This window comes from Rhinolophus sinicus, linkage group LG05, assembly GCF_036562045.2.
Source record: "Rhinolophus sinicus isolate RSC01 linkage group LG05, ASM3656204v1, whole genome shotgun sequence".
Classification (NCBI taxonomy): Eukaryota; Metazoa; Chordata; class Mammalia; order Chiroptera; family Rhinolophidae; genus Rhinolophus; species Rhinolophus sinicus.
In genome coordinates, this window is record NC_133755.1 from 160899333 (window position 1) to 160912684 (window position 13352).

Consider the following 13352-nt stretch of genomic DNA (forward strand, 5'->3'; position numbering starts at 1 on the left):
GGTCATATGAAAATGAGTGGTTATTGAAAGAGTGGGTTGCTGCAAAATCAAGGAAGTTGAAATTCTGACCTACTTATGTGGTAAAACTTGTCCTGGAGAAGATAAAGTCACATTCAGATACCTGGAAGCCTGTCGTGGGAAGGGACATTAGCTCTACCGTGGGCCTCTAGAGGATGATGGCTGTAGGAGTGCCAGAGAAAAGTAGTTTGGAGCTCAGTAACTTCCCAACAATTAAAACTGCTGATGAATGACACAGCCCGTTCCTGTCATTTAGGCAGGCACCACGTGATCACTTAGATTTGAATATCCAATGGGTGAGAGGATGGGGCCAGAGGATGATTAAGTTCCCTTGAACCCCAACATTATACAGTATCTCTTAAAATTCATCTCCCTAACCTGGATACAATGAACTAACATACCTACAGTTAATGGTTTCTATCGCTAACATGGACTGCCTTCTGGGTGCACCATTCTAAGTGCCTCCCCTGAATTACCACAGTCAACCCTCAAACAAATCTATGTGCCGCATTGTGTCATCCCCATTTTACAGATGAGGACAGTGAGGCCGAGATGTAAGGTCATTTGCCCTAGGTAAAACTAAGGACAGAGTCTGATTCGAGCCCAGGCAGTCTGACTCCTGGGTCCATGCTGCTAACCATGGGCCCCGCTGGGCTAGGGCTGTATGGAGGGGTTGTGCATATCGTACATGCATGATCAACATGATGATGACTTCAGGGGTACCTTCCAGACTGTAATTTTCAATACACAACCAACTAGATTTCTGGATTTGGAATTATGGAGATAAATTTTAAAATCCCAGGCAATTATTTTCCAAAGGTATCTGCTTGCATTGATTATTTATTGATTCTTTGCATTTCTATTCTTGTGAAAAGGACATTAAATTTCATTTTTAGCTCATTTACCGTTACCAATGGGAGGATCACTTCTAGCCCTCCTGATCAAAGTTCACAGAACTAGCCTCATTAGTATGAGGTAAATCTTGCTAACGTTTCCCTGATAGTCCTAGATAAAAAAGGCATCTCTTATGCAATATATCCCATTTTAAATGACAGAAGCATACTTCTAGTTACCAAGATTTAGTTGTAATATGAAATATGTTCAATGAAACAATCAATTTTGTACTTTCAAGTCCAGGATATCCCATTTTCCCCTCCTCTTCCATAAACCATAAACTAAAACATTTTTCAGCCCTGAATTGATCCAGAGAGTATTTCTTATGGCATTGAATCAGTTATTTTAATTATGTGGCTGGCACTGATTACAAAATATCCCTCATGTCCACATTTCTTTTGAGATTTTTCTTCTCTTTTCTCTGGGAAAGTCACGTCTAGACTCTTTTTCTAAGGCTAAACCTTCCACCTTTCCTGTAAATTCTTGCTCCATCCATTTGCTCCTGTCCTCTCACCTCCTTTCCCCTCCCCTCCAAGCTCTCCCTCTCTACATGCTCCAATCACTCTGCTTACCAATAGGCTCAGATTCTGCCTATCACCCACCCCCCAAAATCACATCCCAATTCCACCTAGACCTGTATATAGGACAGTAATTCCCGTGCTTGATTATCCAATTTCTCTGGAAAAAATTGTCCAAGGGCTTCCTTGGAGCGCTAGGTTATAAGGAGGCATCTCACGGACCATGACACAGAATTAAGGTGGGCAGCCTCACCCACCTCTTTGCTTTCTACAGAGCCATACACATTTGTGGGTCAATTTTTCATAAAATCATGTTCTTAAAAATCTGGAAACAATTGATTTAAATTCAGTACATTCATCCATTCCTTTCTAGTCATCACTTAAACTCCCCAAAGATCTTGTTTTCTCCCTAAACATTTCACTGAAATGTCATTTATTCTAAAGTAAATCATGTTCCGGGGGCTGGGATATGGTGCTGAGCAGAAATGCTCTCTAGTCAAATCCAATGTCTTTCACTCTTCTATGTATCCACCTTCCAGCTGAGAAGACAGCAGTGAGCAGGACAGATAAGGCTGCTGACGTCACAGTGTTTCCATTCTAGAGAGTGAGAGTCCAAATGAAATGGGGCAGTGGGGTGGAGTGTGATGCGGCAGTGTGGTTAGAGCATGTCACGTAGCGAGCGTCAGGCAAGGCCTCTCTGTGGAAAAGATTTTGCAACTTGAATACTGAGGAGCCAGTCAGATGATAGCCTGGGGGGAGGGCGGGGGGGGGGGGAAGAGGGGAGAATCCTGGGCAGAGGTGACGTCAGAGGAAGAGGCCATGTTCAGCACCCGGAACAAAAAGCTGCGTGTACTGCTTGCTGTCACAGTCTTCCTGGACAAAGAAAACTGCTGACTGTGCACAGGACCTAGGAAGCATAGAGTTCAAGGATGAGTGGACATTCAGAAGCACTTAGGCATTGATTTTGAGCTTCGGTTATGGAGGTGTGGTTACCAGAGTGAGGACGCGGCAGATTAGCAGGATCTAGGAGCCTGGTTTAGAGGCGAGGTTAATGATGCGAAGTTGGCATTGATGGTTTCTGGTACTCACTTGTTACTGTGGCCAAAGCACACTCATTTCTTCTCTGGGATTTGGAGCCTTGACAGGAAAGCATATGGGGCTGTGCCACTCAGCTCGAGCTTTAAGAAAGGACTAGCTGCCCAGCTCTGAGAGGTGTGGTTAGTTGATGTCTCCAGCTGTCACTTTCTTCAGGGTCCACTGCAGATTTCAAGATAAGGACACACTATTCTCAGGGGAGTACATAGCCTATGACTGAGCAAGGCCATGGGAGCTGACAGCATGCTCTTTCTTAGCATCTTCCAACCAAAGACTAAGCGCGGTAGTAGAACAAGGACCCAGTGATTTCTGCCTGACTCAGGACCATTCTAATAAATAGTGTCTGCTCTGGAGCTCCCTAGTGGGCTGGCAGAGACCTTTTCAGATCTGTAATGCAGAATGCAGTTGACAGCCCCCCTCCCCCACCAACCTAAATCCTGCTTTTCCCTTTTCCTTCCAGAGGTACTACTTTGCTACACATCTTTTATGCTCCTAACTGTACCTCTGCATCAAATTAGCACAACGGGGATCAGAGTGACCCAAGATCATGGGGAGCAGACAACACTTGGAGATTGGGTCGCTCACTGCCTGGCTGGTTATGAGGCCTCCGTCCCTGGCATAGACAGCACCTAGCACAAGAAGGCTGTCGAATTATTAAAGCTTTGGAATGGCATAGTGGTACAGAGGAATGAATGCACTGCTGGCCGTGATGGGAAAACAGGAACCAGACATTGAAAGGAAAAAAGGCGAATTCAATGATTGTTCAAGCTTATGGTTTGGAGCCAGTTTCTAGGCAGCAAAGCAGCGAGGGGAAAGCAAAACAGTGACCATTGGTGTCACTGAGTTGAAAAGACAGAAATCAATGTTAGAGGAGGTCAAGGTGGGTACTTTGTTGCACAACATAAAAGAAAGGAGGAAGAAACATACACAGAGAGCGCTATAGATCTAGTGAGTCTCCTTGAGTCCTTGGCTGAGCACTTATCTGTGAAGGTGTCAGAAACTACCCAAGCCAAGAAATGAACTGTAAAGTAGTAGAACAAATGACTCACAGATTTTATATGAGACTTGGAATAGCTTCTGTTGCCATTGGCAAGAGTGGAAATAACCCACAATGCATGGGGCATCAGGTAGAGCCCTCAAAACGGTATTGCCTTGGCCGGCCCGGTGGTTCAGGCAGTTGGAACTCCATGCTCCTAACACCGAAGGCTGCCGGTTTGATTCTCACATGGGCCAGTGGGCTCTCAACCACAAGGCTGCCGGTTCGATTCCTCAACTCCCACAAGGGATGGTAGGCTGCGCCCCCAGTAACTAAGATTGAACACAGCACCTTGAGCTGAGCTGCCACTGAGCTCCCGGAAGGCTCAGTTTGTTGGAGCCTGTCCTCTCAACTAAGAGGTTGCCAGTTCGACTCCCACAAGGGATGGTGGGCTGTGCCCCCTGCAACTAATAACGGCAACTGGACCTGGAGCTAAGCTGCGCCCTCCACAACTAAGATTGAAAGGACAACAACTTGACTTGGAAAAAGCCCTGGAAGTACACACTGTTCCCCAATAAAGTCCTGTTCCTCTTCCCCAATAAAATCTTAAAAAAAAAAAAAAAAGGTATTGCCTTAGGAGTGAGGCTGAATTGTTTGTAAGCCAAAAGCTTCTCTGGACCTCCCCTAACAAAACTTAAAAGCAAGACTTGAGAGGACCAAATTAATTCCAAGAAACTTGGCTGTGCACCAGAAGAAAGCCCAATTCTGTTTGAAGGAATACATCATAACAAACAACCTTACAATCACAATTCCCAACATCCAATAAAAATTTACTAGAAAAATATGGCCCATAATAAGGGGGTGGGGGAAGTGAAACAATCATTAGAAACAGGCCCAGAAGTGACAGATATGAAGGAATTAGCAATGTGGACCATGTGATCTGGCAGATCCTATGGTATTACAGGTGTCACTGGTTAAAAAAAAACAACGCAGTGTGGAATTCACGACAAGACTCAATGGGAAAAATCACAATGCAGGTCCCTGGGAGAGAATTACATGCTTTTAGAAAAACAGCTTCTAGTGTACTACTGAGCCCTGATAAAGATGGAACCACGAGACACTGAGTGATTGATATATTCAAGAACTGCTCATCTTAACTAGGACCTGTCAGAACCAAGTCGTAACTGTGGTAAGACCAGTAGCGGTCCATCCTAAGATGGAAATGTACCTCCAGGAGCAGTCACGAGCAGAGTACATAAGCAAGCTGCATGAGCAGGTGGCCCAAACCACGTCATCATGGTTGCACCCACACCTCTCCTTCCCTATGGTGGTTTGGAGGACCTGTATGATCAGCTGAAGAGGGAAAAGCCTGACCTAGGTTTATGGATGAGTTGGCTTACTATGTGGGTGCAAGCTGAAAATGGAAAGCAGCTGCATTACACGCTCTCTCAGGGCTGACACTGAAAGGCAGCTTCAAGAAAAAAAATCTGCAATTTTTCTGCAAAAGGGTCATCCAGTCTACCCTCGTTAAATTTTTAAATATGATTGTGATCTGTTAACAGTAGCTAGCCCCCACAGAAGAACAGAGTAACAAAGCTAAAGATGCCACATGATTCAAGAACGAGTCTAGATGCTTGTTCCCTATATTTCATCCATGCCTGGAAAAAGTTCTTGCATCTCTCCACATGTCACATCATCTGAATAATCAGTCAATGCATTATTTGCATTTTATTAAAAAGCCCACTGGACATCATTTAGAGTTGTTTTTCCTATGTCCTTTAAGATGGCACCATCCACAGTATCTGGGATGTTCTATCTCCTCTGTTGGGTCCCACCTCCCACAAGTACCTTGGGGTCTTCGCTGCTGTTCTGTTTGCATCCAGCAAAGAATGCAACAGCTCTGTACAAGGAGACCTACTGTTGTCACACAGCAGCATGCCGGTCTGTCCCCTCGTACCTACCCCTAAAAAGAAAGAAGACTCTGTGAGACTGTTCCTTTCAGGGACATTGCTTCACCTTTATGCTATCTCCTTGTTTGGCCCCAAAGGATGGCTGGCTAGCCAATGACGGGTAAGATTCCTCAAGAAAGGAACGACCTAAGACAGGCACAGTCGTGTGGTGACCACCAGAACTCACGGGGTTGATAGAGGTGGGCACAGCCCCCCACCTTCCCCCGTCTAAGGAGAGCTTCTGCCTCTGTGGCTGTATCCCTTCCCACAACCTGCTTGGGAAGAGATTCCAGATGTGATAACATCAGTTCTCCATCTCAGTAAGTTTTCAACATAAAGGTTTTGTCCCCTGGGGAGGTCCAAACAATAATTATTTATACATCATGGGACTTTCGACAGGCAAGGGTGATTGGTTTAACCAGTTTCCTGGTACGGTGTATGAGACTCACAGACGCAGTAAAAACAATGCTACTTCCTTGTATGTGCATCAATAAAAGCCACAAGGTGGCCTGATTCTGGGCTCTCAGCCCTTTGAGGCTGGGAGACCCTTGGCCCGTTTCAAAACTTTCTTGATTTCTGTTTCTTTCTTAACCCTTTGCCGCCCCTTCTCGTTCTCTCACTGCCCGTGTTGCGCTGGATGCGACAACCTACCTCATTATTTAAATATGCATGTACAAACAAAAAGAAATAAGTTTCAGATACTTACAATTGTTTTATTCAAAGCAAATTTAAAAACCTAATATATTTTTCCTTTAAAAATTTTTTAAAAAGTTTTATAATTAGTTTTGATGTTACTTAATCTTACCTTCAACAAATATGATTTGCATATTAAGTTAAAGTTGTCTGATATCCATGTACATTCTAATCATTTTTTAGGTAGCTATGAGAAGATTTCATATTCAAAAACCAACGTCACTTTTCTAAAATTTAAAAGAAAAAAATCCTTGTGCCCAATGTAGTAGGCAATTACTCCCAAAGTCCTTTGCCTTTGGCCAAATGTCAGGTATTGATTTCTGGTTGTGTGAAAAAAGTGTTTTGTTTTCTTCAGAGAATGGAAGGAGGCTTAATTCTTTAGTTTTGTTTTTGTCTCAAAGATGTGTCTAAAATGGGTACCTGAAGATTTACTGCATAAACCTTGCAATGATTTGGCATATGCAAACTGTTAGGTGATATTTTCATATCATCTGCCAGAAAAGGTGACAACAGGCAGCTGCATGGTATTTAATCCAAGGACCTCAGTATTGTCATTTTAGGTCCCTCTAAGGAAGAAGACAAGATTCTGATTTTATTTAACCAATAAATCAAGTACACAGCAGTTGGGAAGAAGTGGGGGAAGGGGTCACAAGAATATGACATAAAAATAAATACTTGACACACACTTTTTCCCAGGTCTAAAAGTGTTACAATTCTAACTGGAGAAGGTTAGAAGGTAATTACCCAACAATTATTTATAAAAAATATAAAAACACATAAACCAAATGATGCAAAAAATCTTTTTAATCTAAAAACTCATTTCCCAGGGCTAATTAATAGCCAAGCCTTGCCAATTTTTATCAGTTTATTTGACTAATAAGAGCTATTCAGCATTTTCTTCAAAGTAAGATATTATATAATAGCTTTTGATAAACCTTTCTAAATGAGGACATGATACTGCAGGCAGTTCAAGGAAAAATAGTTGTAACTTTTTCTTTGGTGTAACCAAAAAGATATCCAAAAGTTAGCAAATGTTGACATTTCAAATGATAAGAAATTGCCAAATGGAAGTTTAAACTCTGGTAAAAATGGTTGTAAAAGGAAAAGCTCCACCCACAGTTCTGTAGTGCAAGTTTTCAAATTTATTTCTGAAAAATAATTTTATTTAATAAACAGGAAACAAATCCCAGCAGTGTATCACTCACTCCTCGTCCCTTCTCTCCTCTCGCTTACCCTCTCTGGATGTGCCCAGCATCATCTCAGTTCTCAAAGAAGGTCTGCGCTGCTACTCAAGGAGAAAATTCATTTAAAAAATCACCCACATGTCTAAAACCCAGGCTAAAAATGGTGTGTCTGTGGCTGCACAGCAGCATGTTCCCAGTTAATAGCATTGCCACTTCCACGTTTGTCATTTTTACAAAAAAAAGAAGAAAAAAAAAAAGAAAAGCCTTTTTTCCCCCAGGAAAAAGTACCTGAACCAATTAGTCACTTAGCCCTTTCCCAACTTTTGGGGTTACCCACGGCCTGGCTCACCTCCCAAGCACACCTGTGCATATACCCACGTGTTCTGTGCACTCAGAACCAGCGAATCGACCACCTCTTCTTAGAGTAATGGTCCTGTGTCTTCTGGAACTCACTGATTTCCATCAACATACTTTTAAAGCAATTACCACCTAGTCCAGAAGCCTCCATTACTCCACCTAGCTTAACTTTTTTTCCTCCTATTTCTGTACATGTTGTGTGTGTGTATTTTTTTTTTAACATAAAAAGTGTTCAAAATGCGCACACACTCACACACACCTGTCCGCACTCCCCAGCAATTTAGCAAAAAGAAACAAACAAAAATCTTCCCCAGGAAGCACTTTCAGAAGTTAAGCTTCAACTTGCTTTTAAGCCACAGGGCGAGTGCCAAGTGAGTCCCTCTTCCACTGCAGGGCTGGCAGTACCTGGGCCCACAGCACAAATACTGAGTGGGCTCCATGGGCACAGCAGGAAAAGGGACCCCTCAGGCTTCCTAGAGTGATGTGTCGTGCATCTCCCCCATGTCACCTGGGAGATTCCCTTTCTGGTCCCTAACTTTCACCCCTCAGAGGGCCTCTGCACTGTTCCAATGGCTCCCTGCCCTCAGCCCTGGCGGTTCCATCCGTGGGGTCAGCGGCCTGCGCCTGCAGCAAGGCAGCGGGCTCCCTGCCACACAGCAGGGGGCCCTCGACCGATTCCTCCCCTGCCAGTCCATCCAGTGAACACCCCCTTGCAGCACCCAGGGCGCAGCGAGCCCTGTTGTCCACAGGCTCCGTGGCTTCCCCTTCGCCTTCCGAGATGACAGTCATGGGGCTGCTCTGGATCCGGTTCCTCATGCTGTACCTGCTGCTGGCGGCAGATGGCGGCGTTCGGCTGCGGCCATACCTGGGGCCGGAAAAGGACAGGCTCCGAGGCATCAAGCCTTCGTTCTTGGCCCACTCCTCCTGGGCCCTTCTGCTCTTGCTCGGGGAGCAGCTGGACGGGCTGTCGGGAGTGTCTGGCGAGGGCTCCGACCTTGACCTCTGCAATCTAGGGTCTGTGTTCTTGAGCATCTCGGCCGCGGACATGCGGGCACTGGTGTCTGACCGACTCCCCTTTTTCAGCAGCAGAGCTTTGAAGTTGTCGCTGCTGGTGCTGCTCTTACGGACACTTCTCTGGATGGATCCCACTTGCTTTGGGGAGGCCAGGCTGGGGGCAGCACCAGTGGGTGTCACTGGTGGGGAGGGAGAATGGTTTCGGGTATGATCGTCATCTGAATCTTTACGGCCAAGGACTTTCCTCTTGGATCTGAGATTTAATAACATTAAGATAAAGGTTAATTCCCAATGGGCCACTGGATATCAGCCACGACTACCCTGCTTCGCTCACTGCATGTTTAGTCACCGTCTATTATTTTTACTATGTAAACTTCCAAACACCCAGGCAAAAAGAATAGTTCCTTGTATTACCATGTGTGCCCATGACCCAGCTATGATAATTATTAACTTATGGCCACCCTTCTTTTATCTCCACACTCACTGGATTATTCTGAAACATATTTCAGACAACATTTTAACTTCCTTTGAATAGAACCATTTCTAAAATTTTTAATAACTGCCATTTTTAGAATGTCATCAACCTGTATTGGACTGATCCTGAGTGCGTTTCACAGTGCCGGCCACCCTTTCTTTCTCCTTTTCCTTTTCTCATTTGGTGTTGGTACTTGAACAGGCCTAAGAGGTATGCCAACTCCCAGAATATCCCCTCTACGGAGACAGGTTCTAGGACAACTCTACAACTTTACATTCTCAGTCACTCTAGAGTCTGACATAAAACCAGTCTTCCGTGGCTCTTGCTGGACCGTATGTCAACTCCTGGAGGTCCCATTGTCCAGAAAACAAGAGTGAACCTTCCACACCAGGTCTCGTTTCCTGACTGATACCAGAGAACGTCGAGCTGATCAACAAAATGTGAGGGATGTGAGCCCAGTGTGAAAGAGGAGGGGTCTTCTCGGAAAGTAAAATGTTTCCTGGGGGTATTTCTTGTCCTTAGGCTCTCAGAACCTCCCTGTTCAATGTGTTTTCTGCCGAGAGTGAATCAGAAATAATAAAGCAAATGAGCAAAGTGGCCCCTCGCTGGCCTTTTCATAATAACAACTCAGTTTGCAAGGAGTCTCTTAGCGACACACAGGTGGACTGGCTTTAAGGAAACTTGGTACATTTAGTAAAATGAACGTGTGGGTGTATCTTTTTCTGCTGGAAACTTCCAGGATATGCAGCAGGGAACGGCTGAGGGGATACTGCCTGTACATACAGATTAAGAGTTGAATCTGAGCACTACCAACTTCTAGCAGTGTCACCGTGGACCAGTTACTCATCTATACTGCACCTCAGTTTTCATACTTATAAAATGGGGATGACGGTATCAACCTCATAGGTTTGTGAGGATTCGATGTGATAAAGAAACCCTGCAGTCATGTAGACCTGGGTTAAATCCCACTGCTAAAGTATCTGATCAGTTACCTTGGGCAACTTCAAGTTTCTGACCCTGTTTCCTACCTGGAAAGGGGGAAAAACAGTACACAGCTCAGTTGATGAATAAAGATGAATGCAATGACAGCCATAAAGTGTCAGGCGCAGAGTAGGTACTTAACAAACCTCTGAGTGTCATTTAGGGAAATATAATTCTCCCTTCCTGCCACCAGGTCAGGCTTCAGTGCTGTTTGTACATGGCTGCAGAGCAAGGCACAGGCGAGGAAGTGCCATGATGGCTGTCCTGGGCTTGGTGCGCTCCATGCCTCTGGCCCAAAATAAGCCCTCAAAGTGGAAGACAGGAAGTGATAAGGACCCAATTCGGAGGCTGAAGGGTAACCGGACGTGAGGTAGCACCAGCCTTTTTGGGACTGTACAGCCTGGCCTATGATATTTTGGTTCAGTGGTCCTGCTCAGCTGTCAATAAAAGCAGTTAATACAGTTAATGAGTGAGGGAAACCATAGAAATGATAACATCTCAGAATTTTAAAGCTGGAAAAGACTTTAGATGGGTTAGGTCTGAGCAGACAAGGTAACTGACATCTAAAGAGTAAAGTCACACAGCTGACAACAAAAACTAGGACCTGGTGGAGTATCTTTCCACTTACGGCACATGGCTTCATGATTTATACTGGCTGCTCCCCAAAAGCACTCTGCTCATCTCACTTTTGCACATATTAGTTCGTGACATAAATTTTTGTTTGGCTTTTCAATGGAGAGGGTATGCTGAGCAGCTATACTGATTAAAGCAATGGTCTTTAATCATAGATTCAGAATTAAGAAAGATGGAAATTTATAAAAGTATAATCATTTTTCAAGAGCAGCTGCCCCCTAAAATGAGAATTAAATCTAAACATTTGAATTTTCTGCATGTATGTATGTATGCATATCTACACACCCATATACTTGTACATATATATAGATATTCTGTGTGTATTGTGTATTTTTTCAAAAGATGACTATAAAAAGTGCTTAAATAGTTAACACTGGCTTGAAAACTAATTACTTCAATAAATATAAAAACTTCACACCTCAACTGGTGTTCTACATTTTCCATCTGGCTCCAAATCTGAAGTGAAGTAATTTGCATTACAAAATTTGAAAGCTGTGTTTCAATTTAGATATTCTTTATTTTAAATTATTAGCTTAGGTATTGAAGGGGATATAAAATAAAGCCCTAAAAATCACAAACTTTAGATGGAGTTTTTATAATGCCTGCTGATATGTTATCAATGCTAAAATAAAAAACATGTGTCTTGCTCTCTTTGCAATCCTACCCTACTCAGCCTCTCCTGCTATCATGCGTACACACAATAATACAGACCACTGATTTCTACATCTGCAGTAGATATAACTCCCTAGTAGGAGAAACCACACTGTTTTCAGTGCCTTAAGCAGGTTGCCAAAACAAAATGTAGAAGAGGGCTTCGGCACATTTTTAGGCAAAGCATGTCGCAATTTCGCTGAGGCCAGTATGTAGTACACAGAACAACCAGGCAACACATCTTCTCTGTGGACTGCTATTATAAGTACATATGCCTGCGTGTTTAGCAACCCAGTGCATTCCATACTAAATGAAAGATGTCGAGTCTTGGAAGAATTTCCCAATAGTTAAATACCAATTGGTTTCATTTTATTCAGAAAATATTTATTAAGTGCTTATTGTGTGTCTAGCATGGTTAGAGTTAGAAACAGCTGTGCAAACCTCTCGAAATGTCACTAAAGTTGGTTTCAAAGGACGCAGAGTGGTTTTCATTTCCCTGTTTTGAGAAACAACTTGATAACTAGCTACCTCTTTATTTCTAATGAGATCAAAGAGACGAGTCAGACCATGTGAAAGGTGAAGTCTTTGTGGCCCTTGGGGATATTATACCAATACTAGGGCCAAGAGGTAATGGACATATTTCTTGACTAATAATACCTGAATCTCCCAGCTTGGTTCCTCCCACTCCAAGTTTGATGCCTATATGTTACACGAGGAATTGCAGGCAGTGACAGCTCTATGCTTTTCATCTCATGCAACAGTTTTTTCAGTTAAATTCCAAGAACTGGGAAAACAGTCCTGACACAAGGTTTTACACACAGTCAATAATTTTACAGGATTTTTTGTTGCAGGAGGGAAAAAAGGGACCTTGATTCAGGGCAAGATAAGGCCTTGGAAGCATAAGGGTATTCATAAGAGTTATGTGAAAATACTGTGGTAAAGAAGTCTGGAAGGAAGTGAAGGTTTTATATAGAATTATGGCTTAAAACACTTGCACATACACAATCTTATCAATTTTTACAATGACACTGTTGTGAGAGTACTTGTCTATTTACAACCAGAAAAATGAGGCAATATATAAAACTTCAGTGTTAAATCATATTTACTCTTCAAGGTGACCACATGTAAAAAGTCTAACAGTCTGGCAGTTATTTTGAGAAATGTATTTTTTTTAAACCCAATAATTTCTGATGCCAGTAGATGGCACTAGCAGTATACAGTAACAAGCAAATTTAATTCCTTTTGCTCCTGCTTAAAAAAGATGTACTCTCATTGCAATAGTTAAGTAGCCAAAGAAATTACACTACAACATCCTCGTTTTGCTATAAAATGAAAATAACAACAATAATAATAATGATAAAATAAAGCACTCTTAGAAAGAGGGCTTGAAACACTGCATCTCTTGCCAGCAGGAGCAGCGTTGACCAGAAGGTATCACATGGAGCCTCTGTTCCCCACATCATCATAAAAATCAGTGGAACAAAGTAAAACAGAAATTAGAGTCAGAGGAAATACAAATACAGAAACACACTAAAAAAAATGATCAATAATCAAGTGAATGAAATCTAATTGAGTGACAGAAGAAACCTCAAGAAAGAAAACTAATCTGAGGAACCATTTGGAAAGGGGGACTCATAAAGTACATGAAAATACGAGGAGTTTCAGATACCTGTGAATAGCTGCAAAGAGGTCTTCCGTGGTCCGGGGTCTGCTGGGGGTCATCACCTCATCACTCCCTTCTTCCTTAAGGAAGTCAAAGGCCTCCGAGGAACAGCCGGCTATGTCGGTCTCTGGCACCCCAACTACAAGGAAGCAAGCAGGCACACACAAGACATTCAAGCGACTTGAATTTCAGTCTTCAGCCAAGCTCCCAAGTACACTCCCCTGTCATCCCTGATAATGTGCGAACTACAG

The 13352-nt window shown here is 43.2% G+C and overlaps 1 protein-coding gene across 10 annotated transcripts in view; it reads right to left on the bottom strand.

Annotated features, from left to right (window-relative positions):
• Window positions 1-6138: 6138 nt before the first annotated feature.
• The window catches only part of NHSL1 (NHS like 1), a 214780-nt gene continuing 207566 nt past the window's right edge, over window positions 6139-13352 (bottom strand). For all 10 annotated transcript variants that reach the window (XM_074333631.1, XM_074333632.1, XM_074333630.1 and 7 more), the window contains 2 exons: window positions 13108-13240; window positions 6139-8951 (listed from right to left, as the gene is read on the bottom strand). In XM_074333631.1, coding sequence (XP_074189732.1) covers window positions 8216-8951; window positions 13108-13240 — 869 coding nt within the window. In that variant the 3' untranslated portion in view covers window positions 6139-8215. The remainder of the gene's footprint in view (window positions 8952-13107; window positions 13241-13352) is intronic.